General features: G+C 41.2%; 1 protein-coding gene across 7 annotated transcripts in view; it reads left to right on the top strand.

Annotated features, from left to right (window-relative positions):
• LOC147677679 (SLAM family member 9-like) overlaps positions 1 to 9,996 on the top strand; it is a 752,048-nt gene extending 742,052 nt beyond the window's left edge. For 6 of the 7 annotated variants that reach the window (XM_086945327.1, XM_086945324.1, XM_086945326.1 and 3 more), the window contains one exon: positions 9,539 to 9,765. In XM_086945327.1, the coding sequence (XP_086801453.1) occupies positions 9,539 to 9,634 (96 nt within the window). In that variant the 3' untranslated portion in view covers positions 9,635 to 9,765. Of the gene's footprint in view, positions 1 to 9,538 lie in introns of all 7 variants that reach the window. The other variant, XM_086945322.1, reaches the window with a different exon arrangement.
• The last annotated feature ends 6,206 nt before the right edge of the window (positions 9,997 to 16,202 follow it).

Below are 16,202 nucleotides of genomic sequence, written 5' to 3'. Positions count from 1 at the left end.
TATTACCAAGGCAGCATTAAATCACTTAACGTGGCTTTTAGCCACGTTATGTGGTTTAACGCTGCCTTGGTAATAGGGCACTGACCCTATCTCCACCACAATGTCACAAAAAGTGACGTTGTGGTGGCGATATGGGGCTTGGTAATATGCCCCCAAGTTCCCTATCTCTTTGCCTCATCCCATGGAAGTGGGGAGACTCAATGTGGATAATCTCAGCAGTGCTGAGCTGCAGAAACCCTGCAAGGAGAAGGGGTTCATGCAAGAAAGAAGCCAAAACCTGGGTCTTCAGAAAGCCCTCTATGCCAATGAGGAAGCCATTAGGATGAGGAGGAACTTAATTTGGGAAAGGAGGATGACATGGCTGTTTGACCTGAGCAGAAGGTCCCAGAGGCGGGAGGTCCTCTATCCACTAAGAGAGAGCCCAGTTGGATGGACCACCATAAGCTTCCAAACCAGTCTTGGGTAAACGCCTTAGATTACTCTAGTAAGGGACTTAATGGCTAGGTGAGGTGCAGCAAAGTGAATGATTATGATGGTCTGTACAACCTCATTATGAGGGAGCCCATGCTCAATGTTTTTTTACAGAGCTGCGCAAGCACCTGGTGGATAAAAAGTTGAATGATCCCGGGAAGCATGCTGAGTAGGTGGACATCTGGGTTAGTAACCAGGTGTCCAAGAAGGCATCTGAGAAGGACTCCCACAAGGGTAGTCAGGGTTCCCACCAGAAGAAGGAGGGGAGATAAAACCAAAAAGGAGTTCTCACAAGGCCCCCAAAACAGTTTTCAAGGGTAATGGCCCCAATCCTAATCTTGCCACCAAAAGAAAGGTTTTGCGGGCAAAAATACTGCTAAGTGTGTCTCTAAGTGCTACTAGTGCTTCCAGTATGAGGCATGCATAGGGAGATGCTAAGTGCTCCAAGAGTGCGCAGCCCCCCTCTGGTAGGCAGTTCTAGGGGTTGGCCAGTGTAGCGGATGGGGAAAAGATAGTCGCAGTAGGAGTAGGGCGGTTTATCTGAGGTTACCATAGTGTCCCTGAGTGATGGAGGGATGGTACCTGAGGCCCACATGCCTGACAATACTCCTAGGTATAGGCAGTGGGTCACCATTAATACGTCGACAGCGCCATATCATCTCCTAGGCTTTGTCACCTTTTGTGCATAAAGGTTGAAATATGGATCCCAGAGTATTCTTTCCATTGTCATCCTATGTAGATAGCAAGTTGTTACATGATTATTATTTGTGTCTCGTGCATCAGAACACATTAAAATATTATCATTATTAAATAGTCACCAAAACGTTTCTTACACTGGTCAAAGAGAGTTTGCTAGAATGAATTTCCACAAGTAGTTAAACAGTAGATATTTTCACAGAAGCACAAACAAGAAATTGATTAGTGATTAATATTTGTGGGGAAGAAGATGATTTTAAAAGATTTTGAATTCAAAAAGAACCACAGCGATTGAAGATTGAAGGATGACATTTTAGGAAAGACAGTTTTTTCTTTGTCAAAAGAAATAATGCCTGCTACATCCGACATTCTTGTCATTGTATTCCTATAATGGTTTTTGCCTTCACTCCTGTAATGCTGCATTCGATTTTTGGCTTTTGGACTCTGCACACTTTACCGCTGCTAGCCAGCGCTAGAGTCCTTGTTCTCTCTCCTTCAAACAAGATACAATTAGCCTACACCTTATTGGCACATTTAGTTTACTTGTAAGTCCCTAGTAGAACAGTACTCCTTGGACTAGTAAATGAAATACTGCTAGGGGGCCTGCAGCACTCATTGTGCCACGCACTAAAGTAGCCTTTTAACACCTTGGCTGCTGTGGTTATTTTTCCCCTGTCATTTAAAATTCTTGATGCCATATATTCATGACGAGTTCAGCTCGTCATCAGCACACGACCACCGTGGCTGATGACGAGCTGAGCTCGTCATCAGCATTGAAGGGGTTAAAACATGACTCTGGTCTGCCACTGCAGTTTGTAGTGCCATTTTAAACTGTCATTTTAACCTATCAAAATACATGCTTTACCAGTCCTAAACCTTCTTTTTTTAACAAATATATGTCACCTGTAGGGTAGTCTCTAAAAAGCCCATAGGACAGGGTGCATGGTATAAATAAAATAGGATGTGGGTTTACGTTTTACATTCCCTTTAGTGTAAAACTATTGAAGTCTTTTTTCACTACTGTAAGGCTAACTCAGGGTTATCGTACCACATTTAATAGGTGCGTACTTTGGATTTGAAGCACATACAAATATGCTCAAATGAATTGTGATTTGAAGTCCTCTTTGATGGTAAAGTCATTTTCGGACACTATTATGAAAATTCCAGTTTTAAAAAGTTGGCATTTTGTTGTCCTAACCAGTTGTGCCTTCTGCCAGTATCCTGGTTCGCATTACTGTGAAAGGTTCTGCTGCTGGGGTTTGTGTATTCCTGGCACATAGTGAGAAGAAGAGAACTAGGTGTGGTCAGGATGGGCCATTCTGTCTGGATGGCTGAGACGATTCTGTGCCTTTCCTCACCCTCCCTTCAAAGGGCTTCCCTCCAGAAATCACAAAGAACCCTGACTCCACCATATTGTCGCCCCAGACATTTTGGAACCTTGGCAGGAGAAGAGACAAACTTTCCATAATCAGCTTTGTGAGTAGGACATCTCCTCAGCTGCGTGACACATATTCAATGCGGAATCTTGCAGTGCTTTGCAACATTGATTTAGGGTACTCTTGTTCGTTGGGCTTAACTTGGTCTCTTGTGCTGGCTCGTGCTTCATCATGGTGTCTCTATCGAGGTTCCCTTCCACACACAAAGACTAGCACCAGGTATGATTATTGGACCTCTTGAGCCACTCATCAAAACACATCTGGGCCTGTGGACATTACAGAAGAAGGGCTGCTCTGACACCAGAGGACTGTCCTGCTGCTACTGGAAGTCTTCCTAGCTACTTGGGGACTGTCTTGCTCTCTGAGAAGGAAGACTGGACCTGCTCCTTTCACCCAAGGCTATCCTGTGTGTCTCCAAGGGTCAAATGTCTGACCTCTTGCCAGAGCTACTAAGACACAACAAGCTCCAGAAGCCTCCCTGAAACGACCTAGCTGACCTGATGCATTGGACTTGCAACTTGACCTTTCTCGCCCCTGCTGGCTTCTGCTGGAGTGACTTCTTGATCCCCAATAGGTGCCCCCTCATGTCCTGGGCCCTTGACTGACATCCGTTTGAGCTACTTCAAAAAAATCCTGAAGTTTTGGGCTCTTTCAGGCCATAAATGGGCATGTTCACTCCAAGACTCTGCCACCCATGATGAACGTTAATGCGAGTCTGAGTCATCATGCTACAGCAACTGCCAGCAGCAATTAGCAACTCAGGACTTGCACGCCGTGACACTGCAACGACAGCCTGCGGTGAACACCAATGCACGGCATCAGCAACGATCAACCGTTATGCCCGACTAGCTCTTCGCGCTACAACAGCCCATGCCATCCTGCCTGCCCTTCATGCTACTGCAATGATCGTCCATGATACTCTCCATGCTCCTCTCTGCCTCCTCAACTGCGATAGGAACTCTTTGCATCGAACTTTGAGAAAGTAACTAATTCAGCAGGACTAACCTGGTTCCTACATCCGACCCATAGTCAGCCTCCACTTGCGACTTTCCCTCGGTCTAGTGCGACCAGACAACCACGAGTGGAGCTTTATGTTTTTAGGTGTAATACTTACCTTAAAATTTGGAATTGAATTTCTACTGATTGGAGTTTTGTCATACTAGTATCATTTTAGTGATTAGAATTTATTCTATTTCTAAGTGTTGCCTAAGCAATGCATGTGCTGTCTCTTCAAGACATGTTGTATCTAGGATATGGGCTTCAAAAACACCAATCTTTTTCATTGCTTCCTCTTACTGTCCTTTAGAAATGCTGGCTTTTCATTGAGATCACAGTTATTAGTTCCTCCTTTTGGAATTTTGTATCCTCCGATGAGGACTCCCCTTGTTACACCTGTTCTTACTCTTCATGTTAGTTATACTTTGACAGCACAGTTTTTTTAGTTGGCCTGCCTCTGCTTGTTAAGAGTTCTGTTTATTTTTGCATGAAACTTTGGTCCGCTTGCTGTCTCTTAATCTTCCCATGCCTCCCACAACACTGCTTGCAGGCCCCTTGCCGTCCCTTAATCTCCCCGTGCCTCTCCCCTCCCACAACACTGATTGCAAGCCCCCACCACCCCTCCAAGACCACTTCTTTTTTTGCAGTTTTTTTCATTTGTTTATTTTATGCTTCATTTGCACTGCATAGCCCTCCTTTAAACACCCTTTTCCTTCTCCCCCCACAACACTGCTTGCCTGCCGCCACATCCAAGATCACTGTATTGTGCTATTTTGTTAATTGATTAAAAAAAAAGTGTGCAGTATCTTATGTGGCCAAAAGAGGTCCCAAGGGACACCTAGTGATGGCCTGTTGTACTGCATCCTTTCCCTGAATCATGAACATTAGGACAGTAAATGTTGCTGTACCCACTATAATATGCTGCATAGATAAATACATATAGGGTCCTAAAGGTGAGGCCGATTGCAATGCAAATGCTTGTTCCAAATTGGTTTGGGATGTTTTTTTCATTTTATTACTGTTTGTGTGCTGTAAAATATCTTACACGTTGCCTCTAAGTTAAGCTTGACTGCTTTTGCGCCAAGCTACCAGAGGGTTAAGCACAGTTTAATTTAGTGACTTTTGTGGTTCACCCTGATAATAATTGTCGTTGTTGACTGAGTGGGACTTTCACATCCCTCAACCAATTACCCAATTTCTTAAAATACTTCTTTGAATCTTTTTGCCACAATACCTAAATTACAGGGCATATGGCATTAGGCAGTTATTGTGCTTCAAAAGAGTATTGGGCAGCACATCTTTTACCATGGCACAACATAAGGGGTGTTATGCCTCATTGCCATGGGGACATTGCCCCACACAAATGAGGGAACACATTTTTTCCTGTGCCTGTGCCATAGTACAGAGGCAGTGATTGTGTGCCACCTGGAGATGTTGGACTATTAGTGTGCCACTCGTGTCATAACCCAAAACCATGGGTCTCCTGCAAATTGCGGAGCAAGGCACCGGAGATTTGCATATATCACAGATTTTCATAGATCTTAGGATGACTGGCGTTGTCCCCTTAAGGGTGGGTGCCCCTGCATCACAGGGGCATTAGGCGCCTGTCTTATGCCCCTGTACCCTTCATGGGTGCAAAATAGAAGGGCCAAGCACACCACAACGGGTAGAGTAGTCACAGGGTGCAACAACATGTAATATGGTTCAACCCCAAAGTTGAGGCTGGCCGGCTGACTATGCTGGCAGTAAAAAGAGTAGCAGGCGTTTGAGCCACCCTTGCATGATTAGAAACTCAAAAGGAATGGAGAGTCAAGGCTAAAGATCCCGCACCAGTCAGCAATACCCTATCTAGGCTTAGTCTAATATGACATTTTCTGGTGCACAGGGGCCTGTAACACGACTTCCATATGTTCCAAAAAAGAAGTGGCACAAATACCACTATGATTGAAACAAAACAATATTATGCAGGTGAACATCCTCTGTATTTTTAGTAAATCTGTAGATTTTTTTTCGGTAGTGTGCTCCAAGGGTGACGTCTTTCGTCCTCAGACGTCCAAAATATAACTGAAATGTACTACTACTAATCCCCATTAGTTGCACAGGAGCAGAGCAACTAATCAATACTATATATTTTGGAAGAGATGATTGGAATGATTATAATTCCATGTTAAATCAAGAAAAAATTCAGGAATGAATTAACATAGATTATGTCAATAATAAAGAAACATTTCAGCAATCTAACATAAACAAGTTTTTGAGTCAGTTTTTTGAAAGGAACAACTGGTGTACCGAGGGGGATGCGACTAATGGGGATTAGTAGCACTTCATTTCACAAATACCACTATGACACATCAACCAAGGGGTGGACCAGACCTCAAATTAATATATCTTGTAGGTGGAACTTGTTAGTAATCCACAAATTTTAGAAGCTCAACATCAAATAAACAGTGTATCAAGATCTTCCCAAACAAAAATGAGAGAAACACTGGTGAGTTTTTGCTTGTTGTTATGAAAATTCTTTATTCTTTTTCCAATTTTTTAAAATTCATAATCTCCAATGTGTTTCTTCCTCATAAGGACTTTTTTAGGGCTCAAATATATATTAAAAAACAGTGTTTACAAATTATGAACAGAAATCCCTTATAAATGTACATGAACCAGACAAAACCAAAAAGCAAAAAATATCCAAACAGAATATACAATTCTAGCATTGCTATCCTATAATATGATTTGGGAAAAACATGATACAATGAAAATGTATATAAATCAACAATTACAAAGGAAAAGACAATAAACATTAAAATAAAAAGAACAGATATGGCTCTATAGTACATATGTTCATGACATTCAGGATGATCCAGTTAATGTTGTTTTAAAAAATATGATCGACCAATGATGTCCCATTGAAATTGGAAGAGAACACACATTAATATCTACATAATCATCTATAATCACCATTTAAAGGGTGACTATTGTCTTTAGTAAGGACAAACATATGGACAGTCAAAGAGCTATTAATATTACTATGCTGCATTGCCACAGAGGCACGTTTAATATTATTATGCCTCACAATTGGTCCATTAGTCCCCTACATCAATATTATAATTCACAGTTTTCCTCATTTTACATAGCATGAACATACCGGAGAATGCAGATAAAAATTAGAACACATCACAGTTAACATCGCCGCAATATTCGCAAATTCCATTCAATAGCACTAACATACCTCCAATGTGATTTACGATCTTTATTTAGCTTTGAGCATTCATGTGTGAAATCCAATCGAATTTAAAAAGCAAGACAGTCTAAAAGAGAGGTTTAGAGAACAAAACTAGCCTTTAGTTATGGCTATACTATTCCTACTCAATGACTCACTTAATCAATGGTGAATTATAGCAATTCAGAACTTGGTGGTCGCATCTCATCAATGCATATGGGCAATGTGTATTCTTTTTAGTTCTTCTAAAGCTTAACATTTCTTGAAATCACATGATTTCACCCGTAAAAAACATGAATTTGTGAAAAAACGAAACTTTAAATATGTAATAAGATATCTCAAAACATGCCTGTCCAATATCAACAATAAAGTGTTAAAAAATCTGTTATACTCAATCCATGCAAAGTAACTTTCCCAAAATAATGAGGTTAGTAATTCCACTTAAATACAACGAAAACACAAATACGTGTATTTGTGTTACTCCTCTTGATCCTAGGGGATCTAGTTTCTACTCGGGTTCTTAGAATAAATCATCTCTGTAATACAAACAAAGATAATGTAGAGATCATAACTTTTTAAAAAAAATTTTGGTCAACAGCGGAAACCCTAAACTCGGATTATGTCTTTGCGTTAAAAAATTTGCAAATGTTTCCAAATAGGCAAAGATGAATAGATGTAAAAGACTATAAAATAATACTAAATCCTGATTTAGTGTTTAGGTCGCAGTTGGAAGTTACATCACCCTCTCATATCTGGACAATTAATGTTGAATGTAACATCGTGAATTTGGGATCCCATTGGGTAGAAGACCTTAATTTTATCTGAGCCTAGTGTCTCCAAATATCAGTGTGGACACTCTGTGGAATACGAAAGCAAGCCTCATGCGCCTTTTAAGACATATAGAAGCCCCCAGACAAATTTTAAAGATGGAATATGTACTTTATTGGCCCTGAAGAAGGTGATAACAATCTTCTTTTCACCGAAATGTGCGTAGGCCAGCAACACACATCTGTGAGCTCCACCTAAGAATCAAGTCAAAGAAAATGAAAATTCAAAACCAAGGTGATGAATCTATTTCTGTGTATTGAATGCTTTGATATAAGAAAAATAGAATTATTGTAGTAAGATTCTCATTCAGATGTGGTTTCTTTGTAAATTTGTTTCTACAGTATGATAGTTGGTATGTATGAGAGGAATGAAAGGTGAGAATGGATGAATGATAGAATGTTAATAATTTTTTCATTTTTTCTTTGGGGGCTATTGAAATATCATTTCATGCTTGGAAAAGTGAAGGAATGTCTTTCTCCTTTTTTGAAATAATTTTGTGAATATGTTTTATGCAATGTGTTTATCAATGAAAAAATATGTTCTATTATATCAAAAAAAGCGTGAAAAAATATATATATACAAAAAAACTTTCTTCGAGTAATAAATACAATATAAATGAAAGTTAAATTCTTCTCTTGTGTATCTATGCTAGATAATGAACACTGTGATTAGAGTTATTGCCATTTTTCAAATCAGATAGGCCTGATAAGAGGTTGTTCTATTTGTATCTATTTCCCTTCCCCCTCCTCTTAGGCCTCAAAGTAACTGGGGGTACCTTAGTTTAATTGTGCGAGATCATAACCGAGAGCACAATTCAAAACTGCAGTGGCCACTCCACCACTCATTATAAGTTTTGCAGGACGTATCTCATGTAAGGCATAATTAGCATGCCGTGATGCAAGAGACCAGACTCACTGACAGCGTCGGAATATTAGAATATAACAACAAACTTAAACTATAGGGTTGGTATTTAGCTGCTGCATTCTACCCAGCACGTGCTAACTGAGGAGGGAGCTAATACTACTAGAGATACTGCATTTTTATGCAATCAGATACCCCAGTCTACACCAGGTGCAAGAAAAGAGGGTGGTCACCGGCACATAGCAGGACCAGGACACCCAGCTATGTAAAACGCCCCCGATATTTAATATCGCTATCTTTGTTGCCTTGTTTCGGACTCCATATACTGAATATAGCATATTACATTGCCTACTTTGAAATCGCGTTCCTTTACAACGCGGTCGTTTCAACGACTGCGTTGTTAGAACACAATACCTTTACAACGTAAGTCATTAGATCGACTTGCTATAGGGGGAGCGCTGGACTTAGGAATAGTACAATTTACTATTGTAACTCCAGCCTACACAACAGTGGGGAAGGTGTTGGAATAGTAAATTATACTATTCCTTAGGTTAGAGCGCCCCCTACAGCAAGTCAATCTAATGACTTGCGTTGTAAAGGCACCACGTTCTAACAAAGCAGTCATTGTAACAACCGCATTGTAAAGGAACTGTGATGTAATGACTACGTTGTTCACACTGTCTCCACATATACTGTGTGCACTGACCTCAAGTTTGATTTATTGTCGTGCTTGAGAAATGTTCTTCTTAACTTGGCCTTTTAATAATTTTTGGCTCGTAATTACACAAAATGGAAACATATGTTAATTTTAATACTCGGTCGATGTGAGACTCTGACTATCTCATGTTGAATGAATCTGGTGGAGATGAAACATAAACTGAAAGACATTGAAAATGTATATTTTATTTAGTCCGCATATCTTTTATAGAAAATATTTTATACCGTCGCCTCTGTGTTAATATGAACTCAAATTGTAATTCATTTTTTGTTTACTCTGATCCCTAAAATTAAAATGTACATGTTTCCTGTGCAGAACAACAGGGATGAAAAGAAGAAACTTCTGAATGAGAACCCTGCACCGCCGTACAATCAAATCATGCGGGGAAACAATCGACCTGCTGCTGAATAGAAGCAACACATACTCTCATTGAAAATCTGGAAATTCTACTGCTGGGAAGAAAAAACAATTTCACATGAGCAGGGTGCTATTAAACAGAATCCCACATACCGTGTCACTCTTTTGCAACTATAATTCACTTTCATTCATAAAGTCATATTTGATGCTTCTGGCCATCAGAAAACTCTGTTGGCCAACCAAACTGCTGTCTATTGGTTCTAGTGGTTCAAAATGAAACTAATCTGCCCTTTACCTTGGCTGCACAGAATGTGTTTAGCTGTATATGGGTAAGTATTAACTTACTGGATATTTGCTACCACAGTCTGTGAATATTATACTTAATACGGGTGAAGCTCATAATGTCTAAGAAGTCACTCAGAATTCTAAAGTGATAAACATGACTTTATGAAGCCTCTAATGTCCACTTTATGCTTTGCACTTCAAATGTCAGCAAAATCCACTCCATTTTTACTGGTTCAAACTGATCAGTAGGAGAGGAGGGGGTATTATGAAACCATATAACCCCCTCTGCCCTAATGCTAACCCACTCTGACCCCCAGCATGCCCCTTGCATAGCTTGCTCCGATCCCGCCTATCTGCACTGCCCATTGCAAACAAGAGTTGTGTGTGTCTGCGGTTGAATCAGCAAATATTCTAAGGAACAGAGAGCAGCTATTTCACATGAACGGGCATATTAACAAGGAACAGGGAAAATTAACGCTCAGGGCGCATAGCGTTAATTTTTGTTAACGCCTGCTATTACTAAATATCTTCTGGTTATCACGTTATTAACAACGCTAACCGCCTAGGCGATAAAAAATCCAGCGATAGCGGCATTTTAGGAGGTTATCGCTGGTAATGCAGCGATAAAATAACAAGGATAGGGATATCCTTGTTGATAGCCCAAAGTGGATTTAGCCATGTAATCCCATCCCTCCCATTGGATTACATGGCTAAGTCTGAAAATTAGCAGACGTAAAAAAGCAGCGTTAACTGTGGTTAGCCCTGCTTTTTTTGTCTCTAACAGAGTTAGCGTGAAGCTTGATGATAGGAGAAATGTTGCTTAGCGACATTTCTCCTATTAGTTTGCTCTGGGATGCCCACTTTGCATCTCATTAGAGATGCAAAGGGAAGCGTAGTGAAAAAGGGTGCTAATATGCAATTTTGCATGTTAGCACCCTGTTGTTGATAGGGCGATATTTTTATCTCCGCTTCTTTGACTTTTACAGCCAAAAAAGCGGAGATAAAGCCCTTAATAATATGGCCCCAAGTGTTTACAGAGGAATGACTGTGACCTGCACTAACCAAACAAAATAGCCCAGGGCATGGCCCTGTGACAGTTCAGCCTCAACAAGAGAAGGGAAGTCGAGGATAAAGTCTAGGACTGGTGGTCAGCTGTCTGGCGCAAAATGCAAATTCCTAGTGAGAAATGATTCTTCAATATGGATTATGAAACATTGAATTTAATATGTGGACCCTGGTTACCATGGGACAAAGCTGTAAAATAGGAAATATGCACCTGGATTTAGTTGGTACCCTCCAAATGTTAAACTGTTGCATAAGATTTTCATTTTAGAGCACTTTTTATTGTTTTAATTGGTTTAACGTAACTGGTTCCATCTCCCAGTATTAAACAGGAAGGTAACAATAAAACATAGGTGCTCCCCCTCTCAATGTCCCACCGTCCTACTTCCCCTACCCCCCTCCCACCAAGACAATGAACTATCTTTATGCAGATCAATGTTTTCTAGGATGTTGTACATTTTGTGATTTAAATATATGTTTATTATTGAATATTGATTGCTTCCTGATGTATTATCTCAAGCCCAAACATTTTGGTGATTCAAAAATTAGATCACATTCTTTGTCACATAGATTACTTTCTCTCAATAATTATTAGATATCTGCCATAGCCAGCACTGGATTTTCGAATCAGCCGAGGACTACAATTATTTGTAGAAAGTTAAGAACATGGATTATATTGATGTAGGTTCCTTTGTTTGGTGGGACTTTTGGAAGTGCTGCCCGTACACTCTTTCTATGATGATACCATTACATGCTGCAATGTGAATGTTTGCTTTGAGAATGTATGGCTTAGAGTGAACTGTTTGAGTCCCAGTTTATATCTCTCAGGCCCACCGACATTGGCAATTTCAGGAAGATCACTTTTCCTTAGTCTTCAACCATAAATTAAATTTTGCAAAGCTGCTTGGTGACCATGACGTTATGTTTTTTTAATGCCATTGTGGATAACTGTATTAGTATGTTAAAGCACACCTTCCATTCACAATACCCATCTTCTAGCCTTTCATCCATGGTTGCTGTCATATAATAATCAACACTTGCTTTGAACTGACACCACAGCAGGAATGTTGCCAATATGGAAGATTTGCCAATGTTGCCACCGTCACAACAAATTCCTTGTTTAGAATGATGAGGCTGTACTTGATATGGCATGCCATGGATTTTAGAGTGCAGACATTTGGCATTGAATGTGTACTGTTCCTGCATCATGAAGGTACTCGGCACAGCCTTTACAGAGGGGCATTGTACATGTCCTCCAGCAGTTGATCTCTTAGCCTGGGATTATATGCTGCATATCCATATTTGAACAGCAAGTGAAGCTTTTCTCACTGTGGCGCATCTTCAGAAACATCTTCAAATGGATCCCCAAGAACACCAGGCGTTTTTTCACTCAAGCCCTAGTCACCTGTAGACTAGACTACGGCAGCACAGGATTCTATGCCAGAATCTCCAACCACTTTCTCCACCGTCTGCAGCCAGACTTATTGTGAGCTACCACAGTGCACCCACATCACACCGCTCATCAGAGAACTCCAAATGCTGCGGATACACAAGCGCTGCCAATTCAAACTTCAAACGTGCATACAAGGCACTGCACAACATAGGACCAGCTTACCTCAACTGCCACTCAAATTTCACCATTTCTCCAGACTCCTATGCTCTTCCTCACTCTATCTCGCGCACCCCCTTCCATCCGCAAAAGAAGAACAGGAGGACTAGCTTTTTCCAACGTCGCACCCAAAACTTGGAACGACCTTCCTGTACACATAAGAGCTTGTTCCCCACTTCTGGAATGCTGCAAGAATCTAAAGACATGGCTCTTCAACTAACACCCAGAAGATAACCTGTACACCTGCTCTAGTTGCGCTTTAGAAATGAAAATAAACAACGTGTGCAGAGATACAGTTATTCCTGAGTGTTGATTTTCTTATGATTTATCAGTTACAAATCAGATAAGACTTAAACTTTTCTCACAGCCATTCCTCTAATATGGCTTCTCAACAATTATTTGTTCTGATACATTTGCAGAGCAGAAATACCAGTTAACATTTTTTGCATTTTTGAGCACTAGTATAATGTTTCTGAAGGGTAATTCTTGCAGTAACTGTACACATTTCTGGTCTGAGTTGATCTTTTCTGGTAGTCCCTAACTGGGGCAAAGTCTCCCCAGAATGGACATTTTGATGGCTGCACAAATTAAAGCTATGACTATAGATTTTCCCATGTTCTCTACATTGGTACAATTAATTGCTGATGTAGATCATCTGATAATTTGAAATGTAGTGGGACTGAATGAAGCTTATCTCACATTCTGTGCATGGGTATGAGTTCCCCACAGTACAGAACATGTGATACTGCTACAGATGTGAGGAGTCAGTGAAACCTTTCCCAGATTGTGCATACCTGGAAGGGTTTCTTCCCAGTACTAATTCTCTGATAGGAAATGCTAGAAATTGGGTTTCTGGTTTACTGGGCTGCGGGCCCGTGTCAAGCAGCAACCGCAGAACTAGTCAGGGTAAGGCACCAGCAAACCCCAGATTAACCTGTGCTCATCCCCTGGTAGCTTGGCATGGAGCAGTCAGGCTTAACTTGAAGGCAAGTATTTGTGCAACCCTTCAAACAGTAAAACAGTGAAAACACCACTCAAAAATACCCCTCACCAGGTTTAGAAAAATAGAGTACATTTTAATAAATAAAATACCAAAATGACAAAAATGCAATCCTTAAAACCTGAGATAATGAATTTGAAAGTTTTACGTCCAAATAGTGCCAAAAAGCACCAAGCGCCAACAAGGAATATCTGATCACATCGGACTGGGACGAAGGCTGACTGCATTGGATCACTGGCTGGCTACAGTGGCTGTTGTGTTGGAAATGAGCCTTTCTGCAAGGTCAATCCAAACATTTTGTCTTCCTCCTCTCCTTTTTGGGTGAATTTGTTTTTGTTGGCTATAGGACTCTGTACACTTTACCACTGCTAACCAAAGCTAAAGTGTTTGTGCTCTCTCCTTAAACATGGTTTTGTCGACTCATCCACAATTGGCATATTTCGTTTACCTTTTAGGTCCTAGTAAAGTGCTCTACATGTGCCCAGGGCCTGTATTTAAATGTTACTAGTGGGTCTGCAGCACTGACTGTGACAACCACTTAAGTAGCCCTGTAAGACATATTTCAGGCCTGTGTGTGCAGTTTACACTGCCATGTGGATTTGGCATTTAAAGCCCTTGCCAAGCCTTTAAGTCCCCTTTATAGCATATAAGTCAACCATACGTTAGGCCCTAGGTAGCCAATAGGAAAGGGCGCTTTGTAATTAATAGGTAGGACATGTGTCTTTATATTTTACATGTCCTCATAGCGAAAAACTCTCAAATTTGTTTTTTGAGTACTGTGAGGCCTACCCTTATCATAGGTTAACATTGGGGATTCTTTGTTACATCTAATAAACTGTAATTCCCAATTGGAAAGAGGCAGAGATATCATGTTTAGTACCTTTGGAATTGTAATGAAAACTCCTTTTTAACGGTAACGTTGAATTTATCATAGCAATTTTAAAAATGCCACTTTTGGAAAGATGCAATTTTTCTGCTCTCAGCCTTGTGAGCCTGCAGCCTATCTCCAGTATACATCTGGTTTCGGTGACAGCTGGCCTTTGTGGATTCTAGACAGGCACACACAATGGGAGCTTAGATGTAACTTGATTGGACATCTGCATCATAATGGGCCATCCTGGGCAGGATGGGGGGGGAGGAGCAGGGCACAACCTCACACTTAAACCTAAATAGGCTATGTCCTTTCCCCACACAAAAAACTACCTAATTCCCTGTAGTGAGTCTGGAGCCAGGGCAGGAAGGGTTGACCTCTGTGCACTTCAAACCTCTTCTTTGAAGTCTCTCTCATTGCAAAGGCACAACTGGGAATAAGAACTGGACTTCAGACCCTACTACTTCAGTGCACCTCTGGGCATGTAGATACTCTGCCAGGAAGAATAACTGCTGTGCTGATGAAGGACTGCAACTCTGCTGCTCTGGAAGAACTGCTGTCTTTCTGTGCCCTCCTTGCCTGGGTGATAAGGACTGGACCAACATCACTGGAACCCAGAACCAGAGTGACTCCAAGGTCTTGCCGCCTTTCCTCTTGTTCTGAAGTACCAGGGACATCAAAGACTTCCAATCACCCTGCTACAACACTTGGATTCTGTCATCTGTGAGTCTGCCCTGCCAAGTGGTGCCAACCCAGTCCTGTACCAGTGCAGGTGTGTCTGAAATGCTGCTCAAGCAGACTTCACACATTGCTGTTGATGGAGCAAATTAGAACTGGTGCATCTCTACAACTGAGGATGCATCGCTGCAGGTGCAAGGATTGACTCTGACACATTGCTGTCTGCACAAAGCAACAACACAATTTCTGACGCATCATCAACTTTGCGCGTCTTGGAGTTAGCATCACCTTCACTCTACAGATCATCAAAAGTGTTTTCCCTGTTTGCAGCTTGTCCTTGATGATGACACAACTAAGGTACTTTGCAGCAGGTCAAGCCTGGTCCCTGTATCCGACCTGCACTCCATCACGGTTGGCCTGAACATTTGAATTTGACCCGGTCTAGTGAGACGAGATAGCCCCGGTTGGCACTTTATGCTTCTAAGCACTACATTTCAGTTTATTCTTTAAAAATTCCTAACTCCGTTTCTACTTATTTGGTTGTTGTCTATTTGGTCTTATTTTGTTCATTACATTAAGCTCTATTGTTCTAACCTGGTTGTGATATCTTTTAGGGTGGTGTTTTGGCTGTGGTACTCTTTTAACTTTTGCAAAAATACTTTACACATTGCCTCTTAATTTAAGCCTGACTGCTCTGTGCCACGCTACCAGGGGGTGAGAGCAGGCTAATTTAGGGTGTATTTGTAACTTACAGTGACTAGGATTGTGCTTCCTGCTTGCACAGGATGCATACTTCAGCCAACCAGAAGCCTAATTTCTAATACGGGCCAAGTTAGGCCTGCTGAGCAAAGTACCTTAAATCCTGATTGTGGAGAGTTGCGTGGATTCAGGTCAAAGAAGTGCTGTGTAGCCAAGGCATTGCATCGGTTCTGAGATGCTGTGATGCTGCGTTGCGAGGTGCTGTTGCATCATAGTCGAGGATCCAGTCGACGGGGCTGGCAATGCATTGGTCCCTAAGAGCTGCAAAGCTGCGATGCGGAGACCGGCATCGTCGCAGAGCTGCTGTTGCCGAGGGATGCAAGGGCCTGGACCAGATATGCTCCATAATAAAGTAAGA

Source organism: Lissotriton vulgaris, chromosome 12 (assembly GCF_964263255.1).
Source record: "Lissotriton vulgaris chromosome 12, aLisVul1.2, whole genome shotgun sequence".
Taxonomy (NCBI): Eukaryota; Metazoa; Chordata; class Amphibia; order Caudata; family Salamandridae; genus Lissotriton; species Lissotriton vulgaris.
This window is presented reverse-complemented; position numbering and strand designations above follow the sequence as displayed.